The 12,032-nt window shown below is 41.7% G+C and overlaps 1 gene segment (V, D, J or C); it reads left to right on the forward strand.

Moving 5' to 3' along the window:
- Window positions 1-3,372: 3,372 nt before the first annotated feature.
- LOC138809162 (immunoglobulin kappa variable 1-9-like) lies at window positions 3,373-3,869 on the forward strand. The segment is given in 2 exon segments: window positions 3,373-3,427; window positions 3,547-3,869. Coding segments are annotated over 2 exon segments (378 nt in total).
- The last annotated feature ends 8,163 nt before the right edge of the window (window positions 3,870-12,032 follow it).

A 12,032-nucleotide genomic window follows, 5' to 3' on the forward strand; every position in this document is an offset into this window, starting at 1 on the left:
TTAAACTTTGGATGCACAAGCATCCAAAGCCTTGACTGCTTGATATTTCCAGGGCCCAGCTTTCAGCCTTCTGGTTACTGTTGAGATGGCTTTCCAATTTCTTAATCCTTTCCAGGCCTCACAGCTCAGCTCCAGAGTTCCCTACATAAATCCATGTTTGAATTCCTTTTATTAAGTAAACAAGCAGCTCCAGACATCAAGCAGGCTTCTGACATCTTCATCAGCTCAAGCATTATTGCAGACTGTGAATCACCACCACATGCTCAGGAGCTTTATCACTGCTCCTCAGGTCAGCCAGTCTCTCCTCTCCCATGTCAAGTCCTCCCACATCTCTGTCACTGACACATTGAAGGTTCCACAGCCCCACCTGATGGTAATAAGCAAAACAGCTACAGATCTCAAACTGTATTGGGGCAGTTGTTCATTTACTCCTACCCCAAACACAAAGAAATTACTATTATACACTAATAGTATCAGGAACGATCATCAACCCTGAAATCTTGAGCATATCAAAGAAAATCAATGATCTCATAGAGCGTTCAATTTAATGATATTGACAGACATCACATGAACAAAGACTGTTCTGGCTGTTCCTAACTTGGACTTTGAAGATTCTTACCCCTTTTTCTGTGCTGTCTAGGCCTTTGAACTTAAGGCCTGGATGCTGTCCCTGAGCTGTACTGCTTGAGCCACATTTCTACTGCTGGCTTTTGGTGTTTAATTGGAGGTAAGAGTCTCACAGAGGTTTTTGTCTGAGCTGGCATTGCACTGTGATCCTCAGTTCTCCATCTTCTGAGTGGTTATCTATCCACATTGGGCATTACCTGTGTTTTACATCATGAAGAGAAGTTCTACAGAGGTTGGCATGTAATATATGAGCACCGTATAACAAAGATCATTGGATTTTAGGCTTTATTCAAATCCAGACTTGGGCATCTCTCTCTCTGTCTCTGTCTGTCTCTGTCTCTGTCTCTGTCTGTGTCTCTCTCTATCTCTCTCTCTTTCTCTATCCTTTTCCCCCTTTCCCCAAAGTTCCAAGGGATTTATAGGCTCTTATGTCATGAAAAAGGATGGAAGTGCAAACATACATTGTTTTGAATCACAGCTACATATAAGAGTACTCCTAACACAAATGTTTCTTTTTCTTAGGATTCTCCCATTTAATGCATTGTCACAGAGTTTTCAGCCCATTGTAAACAAAAGTTTTCCCAAAGGCCACTCACTTTATGTTCTTGCTTGGGTGTAGTATGGATTGATCCTCATGTGAGAAGGCCTCCCCACTTACTCTAACTTCACTGTCTGCAGTCTTTGTCCTCACTCTCTGAAGATGTTCACTCTATATTTTTAGCTCCAGTTCCTAGTCTTCATCCTTGGGCAGGTTGCATTTTACCCTTTCCATGCCTATTTGACTCATAATCCCTAAACTCAGTCATTAAAAACACCATCACTTAGTAGACACCTTCACCTAGACAATAGACAAAGTGGATAATGTAGGAACACACAGATGTGTGAAATGGAGTACACTGAAGTAGATATGAGTCCATGGTTTAGAGAACACCTCAGCTTCTGAGGGGCCTCAGCTTCAGATAATAAAGATAGGACATATATGACACCCAAAAGCTTAGGAAATGTCTGGTGTAGAAATGTGTAATGCTCACTAAGGTAGAAATAGCATCAAATTCTTTCCTTAGTAGAAGCCTGGGTTGGTTAGGGGAGCTTATATGAACTATCCTGGAGGGAGGTATTGGGAAAGAGCATTCACCAGAGCAGAAAAACAATCATTTATCAGGAGTGTGCAGGGCACCAATGCAAAGACCAGGGGATGGTCTATGCCTTGCAGATCATGATTTTTTATTGCATCAATTTTGTTTTTGCATAGTATTTTTAAAGTAAAATTTAAGCCAGCTAGCTACCTAGGCAGCTTTCTGGATTTTCTTTCCTTCCTTGCTTGTATTCTTTCCTTAAATTTCTATTTTTTTTCTTTTTTCTACTTCCCTACATATGTACATTTCTATCTGTCTACTTCTACCTAGCCAACTACCTACCTACCTATGATTAGTATTATCACGTATCAATTTCTGAGTAATACTGATTATGATTGTTCTTTGGGATAGGACAGGGAAACAGTGAAAACTCTGGGAATCTGGACTCATAATATCTAGTAACAGAGCAGCAGTCTTCTATAATTATTTTAATTGTAAAACTGTTTAATTTTTTTCTGAGTGACTGAATTATATAAAAAGCTGTCATGAAAACCATAGCATGGGGCTGAGAGGGTGGCTCCGTGGTAGAGTGCTTGCCTTATATGCATGAGGTCCTGGGTTCAATTCCCCAGCACCAAATAAGCAGTGGAAGTGGTGCTGTGGCTCAAGTGGTAGAGTGCTTGACTTGAGCTGAAGAGCTGAGGTACAGTGCCCAGGCCCAGAGTTCAGGCCCCACAACCAACTGTGAAAAAATGAAAAAAGAAAACCATAGCATGGATCATGTCAAAATTAAAATGCACTTTAAAAAAAAGAGCAGTAGAGAACAATAGAGTCAATCTGCCTTAGGTTTCCAAGGAAAAATATTTTCTTTTTTTTTTTTATAAATGCATAGATTTTCATTTTCTTTTCTTTCCTTTATTTTTTGAGGGACTAAAGTTTATTTAACATTTAAAAATGTTTCACTTCACTAACATGACAGACAGATCCTGTACAAGTAGTTAAAATCCAGGGTTAGGGCAGGAGAGATCTTAACCAATTTCAGAGGTGGAGTGAGGGAGCTGAGCAGGCCTTCAGGATGGGTCAGGCTCCTCCACTAGGTGGAGAGAGGAAGCTTCAGACTCATTGCCATCAGGAGTCAGGCTTAATGCTCACAAAGAACAAAGAGCTAGATACATTGGGAACTGATATCAGATGAGTCAATGGGGAGGTCAGTGGTTGTTTCTTCAGTAAGAAAAAAGAAGTTGTCTGGGGTGGGAACGGGGGCTGGAGACTAAGGGCCACCATTCCACAAAGGTCCCCTTCTTTTCCATTAACACTGTCCCTTCATTTTCTTTTAATATATACTTTATTGTAAAGATATTGTACAGAGGAGTTACAGTTACGTGAGTAAGGTAATGAGTCCATTTCCTATTGATCATTGTCATACCCTCCTTTAAAAACATTTTCTGAGGACAAATTTGTTCTGTGCAGGTCTCTAGAGACTCCACCCCTGGTGACTTTAGTTCTGGGCTTTGACAGGCCTTTCAGCCAGCCTGCTTCTGGGCCAGGCCTGCAGCTCTGCCCACTGCTTGAGGATTTGCATGTGCCTAGAGCACAACCTACTGCCCCGAGAATTTCTTTATAGTCTGCTCACACCCTGTGCAGGAGTCAGTTGCAGTCAGCATACAGCATGGACATGAGGACCCCTGCTCAGCTCCTGGGGCTCCTGCTGCTCTGGCTCCCAGGTAAGGAAGGAGATGCTAGGAATTTACTCAGCCCAGTGTTAACAGTGTTGCCTCATTCTTATGAACAGTCCAGAGCATAATTAATTGTGTTGATATTTGTCTTTTGTTTCCAATGTCAGGTGCCAGAGGTGACATCCTAATGACCCAGTCTCCATCCTACTTGTCCGCGTCAGTAGGAGACAGAGTCTCCATCACTTGCAGAGCCAGTCAGGGCATTGGTATTAATTTACAATGGTATCAGCAGAAACAAAGGAAAGCTCCTAAACTTTTGATTTACTGGGCAAACAGCTTGCAATCCGGGGTCCCATCCAGGTTCAGTGGCAGTGGATCTGGGACTGAGTTCACTCTCACCATCAGCAGCCTTCAGCCTGAAGACTTTGCAACTTATTACTGTCAACAGAGTAGTAATTACCCTCCCACAGTGATACAAGCCATAACATAAACCTCCCAGGGAAGCAGAAGTGAGAGGCTGGGCTGTCCCAGCTGCTCCTCCTGGGGCCTCTGCCTGCAGATAGTGCTTCTCAGCTAGAGCAAGGCTCTGAGGTTCAGTGAGGGTTTGGTCCAGGTGGTCAGTGACAATCTTCTCAATTTATTCTTTCTTCCATCTCAGCCTCAGGGGCACCAACCAATCAAGGCTTCTGTTGCCTTATGAATAACACAAGTCTGTATTTCAGAGCATCTGCGATGTGGTATTCAGGTGGATATGATTTCCACTTGGTCACAAGAGAGACCTTTGCCTTCTCTTTCCTCCTCTTAAACTGCTGTATCCTGACTTGCATAGTGTTTTCCTTTCTAAGTCTGAGATGAAGGCTCAGCTCAATCTTGTCTTAACATATAGGACTCCTCTGTTCACTGTTTAAAATGAGGTTTTGTTGGGTACTGTTGGCTCATACTGGGTACTGGTGGCTACTTAGGAAGCTGAGATCTAAGCACCTCAGTTCAAAGCCAGCTTGGGCAGGAAAGTCTTTGAGACACTTATTTCCAATTAACTACCAGAAAACCAGAAGTGGAGCTGGGGCTCAATGTGTTAGAGTGCTAACTTTGAGCAAAATAGCTCAGGGTTCAAGCACTATGGTGGACAAAGTTGGTATTATAGTAAAATCCTAAGGCTGGTAATTCCCTAGATTAGGGGCAAGAACAGAGGGGAAGATGAACAATGAAATCTATAATATGCTGAAAAATGAATGGAACTAGAGATCATGTTGGGTGATATAGGTAGGGATCCCAAAGCAAATTGTCCAAATTGATGATGATGATATAATAACAATAATAATAATAATAAGTAGTAGTGACAATAAAAATCAATAATGGGTCATGAATGCCAAAAAGGGAAAATAAGTTTAAGGAGATAGACTAGGGGGAAAGGAAGGGAGCAAAGGCACTAATGATTGAAGATAAATTAAGTATAATGTAATATATATGGTATAATCTAAACATACACACATACACTTGTGTTTAATGGAGTCTATTACCTACTGTCAGAAAAATGGTATGTGTTAGACAGGAAAAGATAATGGAAATATAAAGTGGATAGTGAAAAATTTCAAAGTACATTTTCAAAGTACATTTCAAAGTACATTTCAAAGTACATTTCAAAGTAATCATTTAATATAATATAACCAAGTCAAAACTCCAAATGAAAAGCTTACCTTTGATTTGTCACAAAGGTGCCACTAGTTGACAAACAATAGACACAGGGAGAAAAATCCAAATCTTGACCTTCTAAATCCTGGGAAACCATGGGTAATACTGCCCTTTATCAATAACAGCTAGAAACTGGGGAGCTCTATTCTAGGCTTTCATGGTACATAGGCAGCTGGGACCATGATTTTAGAGAGGTCATGTCCCCCATGTGAAAGTTTCTATTTCCTACACTTTGAAAGTGTAATCACACTTGACAAGATGACACTTTCACCAGGATTCTTTTTATTAAATTTTACTTTATTTTTTTTATTGTGAGAATACCATATAGAGGAGTTACAATTACATGGGCAAGATAACGAGTACATTTCTTATCAAGCATTGTTGCCTCCTCTTTGCTTCCCCTTGCCATCCCTTCCCATACTCCCCTCCACCCCCCACCAAAGTTGTAAAGTTCGTTTTTCGACATAACGATTTGTACATGTCATTGTTGCAATGGGTCCACCTGTATCCCTAGTTAAACGATTTATTTTTTCCCTTCCCCTCCACAAATTATACCAACATCAAATACAGTGAAAGCAGGGGTTATAGCGTGGGGGAGGGACATAAAAAGCAACAAAGAAATCATCTTATAAATCTGTTAGAAACAATTGCATGAAAGGAAAAACAAAACAAAAAAAAAACATTTGAATACTTATCTTGGACCAGGATTCTTGTAGTGATGTCATTAAGTACAGGTCAGAAAGGTAAGTGAAGGAGGGTTGACACTGAAGATATGCAGCTCTGAAGGGAACATGTGCACACAACATGTCAAGTAGTGGGAGGTGAGAGGGGGCTGCAGTGTCAATGCTGTCTCCAGCAGGGCCCTGGAGTCCTCTGCAGTGAGCAGGTCACTACTTGTCCTCAAGTACACAGATTGTATCCTGAGCTTCATGATGCTCAGGATAAGAGGGAGGAAGGGCTGTGTGGTGATTCTCAGGTCAGAATTAAAATGATGTGTTAAACAATTGAAATTATATTTATTAAATTGTTAATCTAATAGCTAATTCAATGCATATGAACAATAGACATACAACTTCTGCATTCATTCATTTATGAAGTGATCTGCATTATAATAAGTACAACAACTGCTGACTCTCCTTATTACCCCAGCCCCTCAGAAGCAGTGAGAATAGCCCTGGAGCATCCTTTCCACAGAGTCAGCCCTGCTCTGAAATCTGGGTCTCTCAGACTTTCACCTAGGTCCTAGACATCATTCAGTTCATGCCCTAGATTATAATCACTTTCTTTTCTTGGGGCTTTTCCTTCTTCTAGGAAGATCCACAGAAAGCTCTTTTGGTCTCCCCTCTCCCCTATCCTCAGCTACACCTCTCAGTCAGGAACTCCTTCCCTCACAGCCCAGGCAAATAGAAGCCTGCCCACATCTTTGGTTTGAGGTCATTGCTTCAAATTCTTCCATGTATTCCAGTTCCTGAAGTCTGTGAGGACTTGAAATTCACAAGACATGTTGCTAAAGCCAGACCTGGAGCATGGATTGTGAGAATTTAATGTGTAGTCCTCAGAGCCTGACTACTTTCAACCACACTTGAATAGGTGTTCTTGAGGTCTCATTTTGTGACTCTATTATCATGTCCCCTCTGATGTGCCAGGTGGCTTCCATACCTACCCAGCAGCCAGCTACATTTTCCTTATTTAGTACCAGCTTTGTCCTACAATGAATGGTAGAGAGAGCAAATTTCTCCCAGTAAAGGCAGTAACAGAGATTGACAGGCCCATATGAGAAGAACAGAAGTTAAATTAAAGAGAATTTGAAGGTATCAGTATAGCTTTTCAACAGTAAAATTATAAATCATCATCAAAAGAAGGAGGAAGAACATGGTAAAATCCTTCCTGGAGCAGTTATGTTATCATGTGCTGCAGATAGTCTTAATGTTTTTCATGTAGGAGGAGATTGTCAAATCAAGACTCAGATACAGTTTATATAGTGAATGATACTGAAGAAGTCTCTGACTGGAAAATGACTTATCTGTGGGCTATATTACTTTGAGCAACGGTGTTACTTTTGTGCACCCACAGCTGCTACTTCAAATTATAATGTTCAGTTCCATGTGAATGCTCTGCTCATCTTTTCCCAAATGTGACTTCCTACACTACACAATGCAGTGTGTCACCACATGCTGATCTCCATGTTGAGGCTTCCTAATTTCACTCTAGCTTCACATCCTATGATCAGTTATTCTTGATTCCTCAGGTGGAAAATGTCCTCTCGATTCTGTGTGGCTGTAGTTCCTTGTACATGGGAATGTGTATGTAAGAAAGGGGTACGATAGAGAGAGATGATGTAGAAAGATGAAAAAAGGTGACATCAATCAAGGTACATTGCATTTATAAACTTACATATTTAATGACAACTCTTTTGTACAACTACTTATAGGTAATAAAAATATATATAATGACAACACAAGAAACCTGTATGAAGTTTTCATTTGTCTGCACTCCCATTTCTCTCAATTTCTTTGTAGGTTATGGATAGATGGAATGCTGGGAAATGTATTTCCTGAAGAGATTGTGATGAGAGAAGTTCACAGCTGATGACGCAGTGAGGGCATGGCCCATCTCTCAGAATATATCCAGGAAGGCATTGCCCAAGACCATGTTCACATGTGCCTCTTCCTGTCAGCAACTTGTAACCATAGCAAGAGTTTCAGGCAGTCTCAGTCCATGGAAAATGAGGTATTTGCATGAAATATGGAAGGGAGTCTTCTTTTTTTTTAATTTAATTTTATTTTATTTGTGAACATACTGTACAGAGGAGTTACAATTACATGGGCAGGATAATGTGTACATTTCTTACCAAGCATTGCAGCCTCCTCCTTTGTTTACCCTTCACATTCCTTCCCAGCCTCTCCCCTCCCCCCCAATCCCAATCCTTCTCCTTCCCCCCCCTCCCCCCCCCCCCCGGCACCGACGTTGTAGAGCTCATTTTGGACATGACAACTTGTACTTCTCATTGTTGCAACAGGTCCACCTATATCCTTAAACAACTGGTTTTTCCCCATCTCCTCCACAAGTTATACTGACATCAAATATAGTGAAAGCAGGGGTAATACTGTGGGGGAGGGACATACAAAGCAACGAAGAGATAATCTTATAAATGCGTTAGAAACACATGCATGAAAGAAAAAAACATTAAAATACATATCTAAGGGTTCTTTTTCCTGACATCACATTATCTGACCTTTTCCGCTTGACTCATACATATACTAGATATTACAAATAAGGGAAACCATGGGACCTATGTTTCTTTGGGCCTGGCTTACTTCACTTAATATAATTTTTTCCAAGTTTTTCCATTTCCTAACAAATGGGGCAATGTCATTCTTTCTGATGGAGGCATAGAATTCCATTGTGTATATATACCACATTTTCTTGATCCACTCATCTACTGAGGGGCATCTGGGTTGGTTCCATATCTTAGCTATGGTAAATAATGCTGCAATAAACATAGTTGTGCTGGTAGCTTTAGTGTGGTCTTGTTTGTAAACATTTGGGTAAATGCTCAAAAGTGGGATTGCTGGGTCATAGGGGAGATCTATGTGAAGTCTTTTGAGGAACCTCCATACTGCTTTCCAAAGTGGCTGAACAAGTTTACATTCCCACCAACAATGAAGTAAGGTTCCTTTCTGTCCACATCCACTCCAGCATCTGTTGTTGTTAGATTTCTTGATTTTTGCCGTTCTAACTGGAGTGAGGTGATATCTCAATGTTGTTTTGATTTGCATTTCTCTTATGGCTACGGATGTTGAACATTTCTTCATGTGTCTATTGGCCATCCTTCTTTCTTCTTCAGAGAAGTTTCTCTTTAAGTCTTTCGCCCACTTATTTATTGGGCAGTTGTTTCTTTGAGGATTTGTTGTTGGGGGGTTTAATTTTTTGAGTTCCAAGTATATTTTAGATATGAGACCCTTGTCCATTGTATGGCTAGTAAAGATCTTCTCCCAATCCGTGGGCTTTCTATTGATCTTGCTAGCTATGTCATTTGCCCTGCAGAAGCTCTGCAACTTTATGCAATCCCATTTGTCCAACCTTTCTTTGATTTGTTGTGTTTCCGGGTCTCTATTCAGAAAATTTCGGCCTGAGCCAAGGAGACCTAGGGTTTCTCCTATTCCATTCTGTAATGTTTTCAGAGTGTCTACTTTGAGTTCAAGGTCTTTGATCCATTTGGGGTTGATTCTGGTGCAGGGTGATATATAAGGATCTAGCTTTAGTTTTCTACATGTAGTTAACCAATTTTGCCAGCACCATTTACTGAAGAGGTCTTTCTTCCATTCTATTGTTTTAGGAAAGGGAGTCTTCTTAAACAGAACTATTTCTTGACACAAAGGAAACAAACACAACTAACAAAGTAACTCACCTAAGTTCTGCATAAGAATATTTTTAATGCACATTTTGTTTAATCCTCATCTGTTTGTACTCAGGTTAGGGCTGTCATGACGATGTCACACTATGGTGTGTTAATAAAAATAGAACCAAGTGTAAGTTGAAGTAGCCAAGCATATGATTGTCCCACAGAATGGAAAAGGTCTGTATTAGCTAGGCATCAGACAAGAGCCTCATATCTAAAATATATTTAGAGCTCAAAAAATAAATCCCCCAAAACAAATCCTTAAAGAAACAACCACATTAATATGTGGGCTAAAGACTTGAAGGAAGATTTCTCTGAAGAAGAAATAAGAATGGCTAATAGACAAATGAAGAGTTTTTCAATATTTCTGGCCATAAAAGAAATGCAAATCCAAATAACACTGAGATTCTGCCTCATTCTTGCTTCAAAGCCCCATGTAGCCTCCTCCCAATATGGATGACATTTTCGTGTGCTGCTAGTTCTAAGACTCTGTTCATAGATTCTAACATAATCTTCGTTTTTAGGGTTTTATTCACTCTGCTTCGGCTTAGTGTCTTTAACCCAGGTGTGGAACATGGTTTTTTTTGTTTTTGTTTTTTATCAGCAGTGGGCCTGAATTCTGGGCCTGGGGGCTGTCCCTCAGCTCTTCAACTCAAGGCTAGTCCTCTACTACTTGATCCACAGCACCATTTCTGGCTTTTTCTGCTTATGTAGTGCTGAGGAATCAAACCCAGGGCCTCAAGCATGCAAGGCAAGCACTCTATCACTGAGCCACCTTCCCAGACTGTGTTCTCTTAATTATTAGACGAGCCCACCAAGTGAAGGAGACATATGCAGTTTAGATACTTCAATGGGCTTCAGGATAACAAAATTTATGCTCCTTTCCAAGGATAATCTCTGCTTCTCAACACAGTAGCTTGGGTGAAGACACATGAACATTTGACATTACACACAGAGCTAGGTTGGTAGAAAAGATTGTTCCACTGTGAAGGGTGTAAGCCTTATGCCCACCTTTGGTCCTGAGCTTGATCCAGGCCTGAGCTCCTCCCTGCCCTGGAGTTCCTACCATACAGCTGGCCCCTACCTCTCTCTGCCCAGACCCATTAGAACTCCCATCTACCTCACTTCCTAACCCCTAGACCCTGCTGCTATCTAGATAGTGGAGGCTGCCATGCATTCTCTCTCTGGGAGAAATATGGCTCCTCTAATAAAACTTGTAATAATCTTTCTCTTGTGCCTGCCTGCCTCCACATGATCCCCTGTCATGGATATGAAGCATCCTTTCATTGGTGGCCCTACGGGGCTAGGTTCCCCAGTGGATTTGCTACGCCTCTCCACTTCAGATGGGGGTCCAACCAGCTTCCCCGGGACCTAACCTGAGAGCTTACACTCTGATGAACAGAGGACCAACAAGGTAACTTTCTCCTGACTGATCATTCTACCTGCTACCGGCTAATTAAGTCCTACCGCAGGTCAGTGACCAGTTGACTGGAGTCCGGGTTTCTGATTTCTGCACCCCTGCCATCTGACTGAAATCTTGGCCAAGTTCCCTTTCTCCCCCACCTCCCCTGCCCTTTAGGCCTTCCATGGCCAAGGACCACTGTGGAGAGGGTGATGATCCTTCCCATGGGTAGGTCCTTGTTCGAGCTACATTGCACTGCTCTGCAGCTAGCTTTTGGCTCCAGTCACTTACCATGGAAAAGTACAGAACTAAATTTCCTTACAATCAAATTTGACCCCAAATTTATGTGAGCTCTCGGGCAATTAGATCTCTCTCTCTCTGTCTCTCTCTGTCTCTCTCTGTCTCTCTCTGTCTCTCTCTGTCTCTCTCTCTCTCTCTGTGTCTCAAGTATGGATGAGTTTAAGTTTAAACTTCTTCTCTGTGGACCCCCTCTTTTGTGGCCTCCCCTATGAGGTGCCCCACTTCTGCAGCCCCCCCTTTGTAGCTTCCTCCATGAGCTGCCCCTTCCTCTGTGGCCTCCTGTGCAAAGCCCCCACCTCTGTGGCTTCTCCTGCAAGTCGCCCTCCCCTGAAGGGCCTCCTTTGTGAGGCTCCCATTCCCTTACTGGACCCCTCCTCTGCCTTTGTAGTGGGGGGCAGAACCTGAAGCTCCAGTTGTGCCAGAAGCAATGCACCCTCACTGTCTAAATCTTTAGTTCGCTCTAGCATTGACCATGTGGTTGATGTGCCATCTTGGCTTCATGGGAGCTCAGCTGCTATTTTGCACCAACTTGATTTTGTGCCAACCTCAACTTGATTCTGTGATCTCTGACCTCTGACCTGACCAGCTGCTCCATTATATCATGTCATGTGTCTGTTCTTGTCTCCTGTGTACTAAAAGTTTGTTGTTGGCCAAGTTTTGTGTTTTAAACTGACCACGTGATTCCATCATAATTAGGCAAAATAAAGTTCCAAAACACCTTAAGTGGATGATTTAAAAAATCTAAGCCCTCTCTATAATCTGTGCACAAATATATGTGTCTGTCTACTTGTCTATATGTAAACGGTTATGGTTTCAAGGTTACCAAGTACTCTGCTTACTAAAAAATCTTTGTCAAT

Source organism: Dipodomys merriami, unplaced genomic scaffold (genome assembly GCF_024711535.1).
Source record: "Dipodomys merriami isolate MVZ:Mamm:240054 unplaced genomic scaffold, mDipMer1.0.p SCAF_489, whole genome shotgun sequence".
Lineage (NCBI taxonomy): Eukaryota > Metazoa > Chordata > Mammalia > Rodentia > Heteromyidae > Dipodomys > Dipodomys merriami.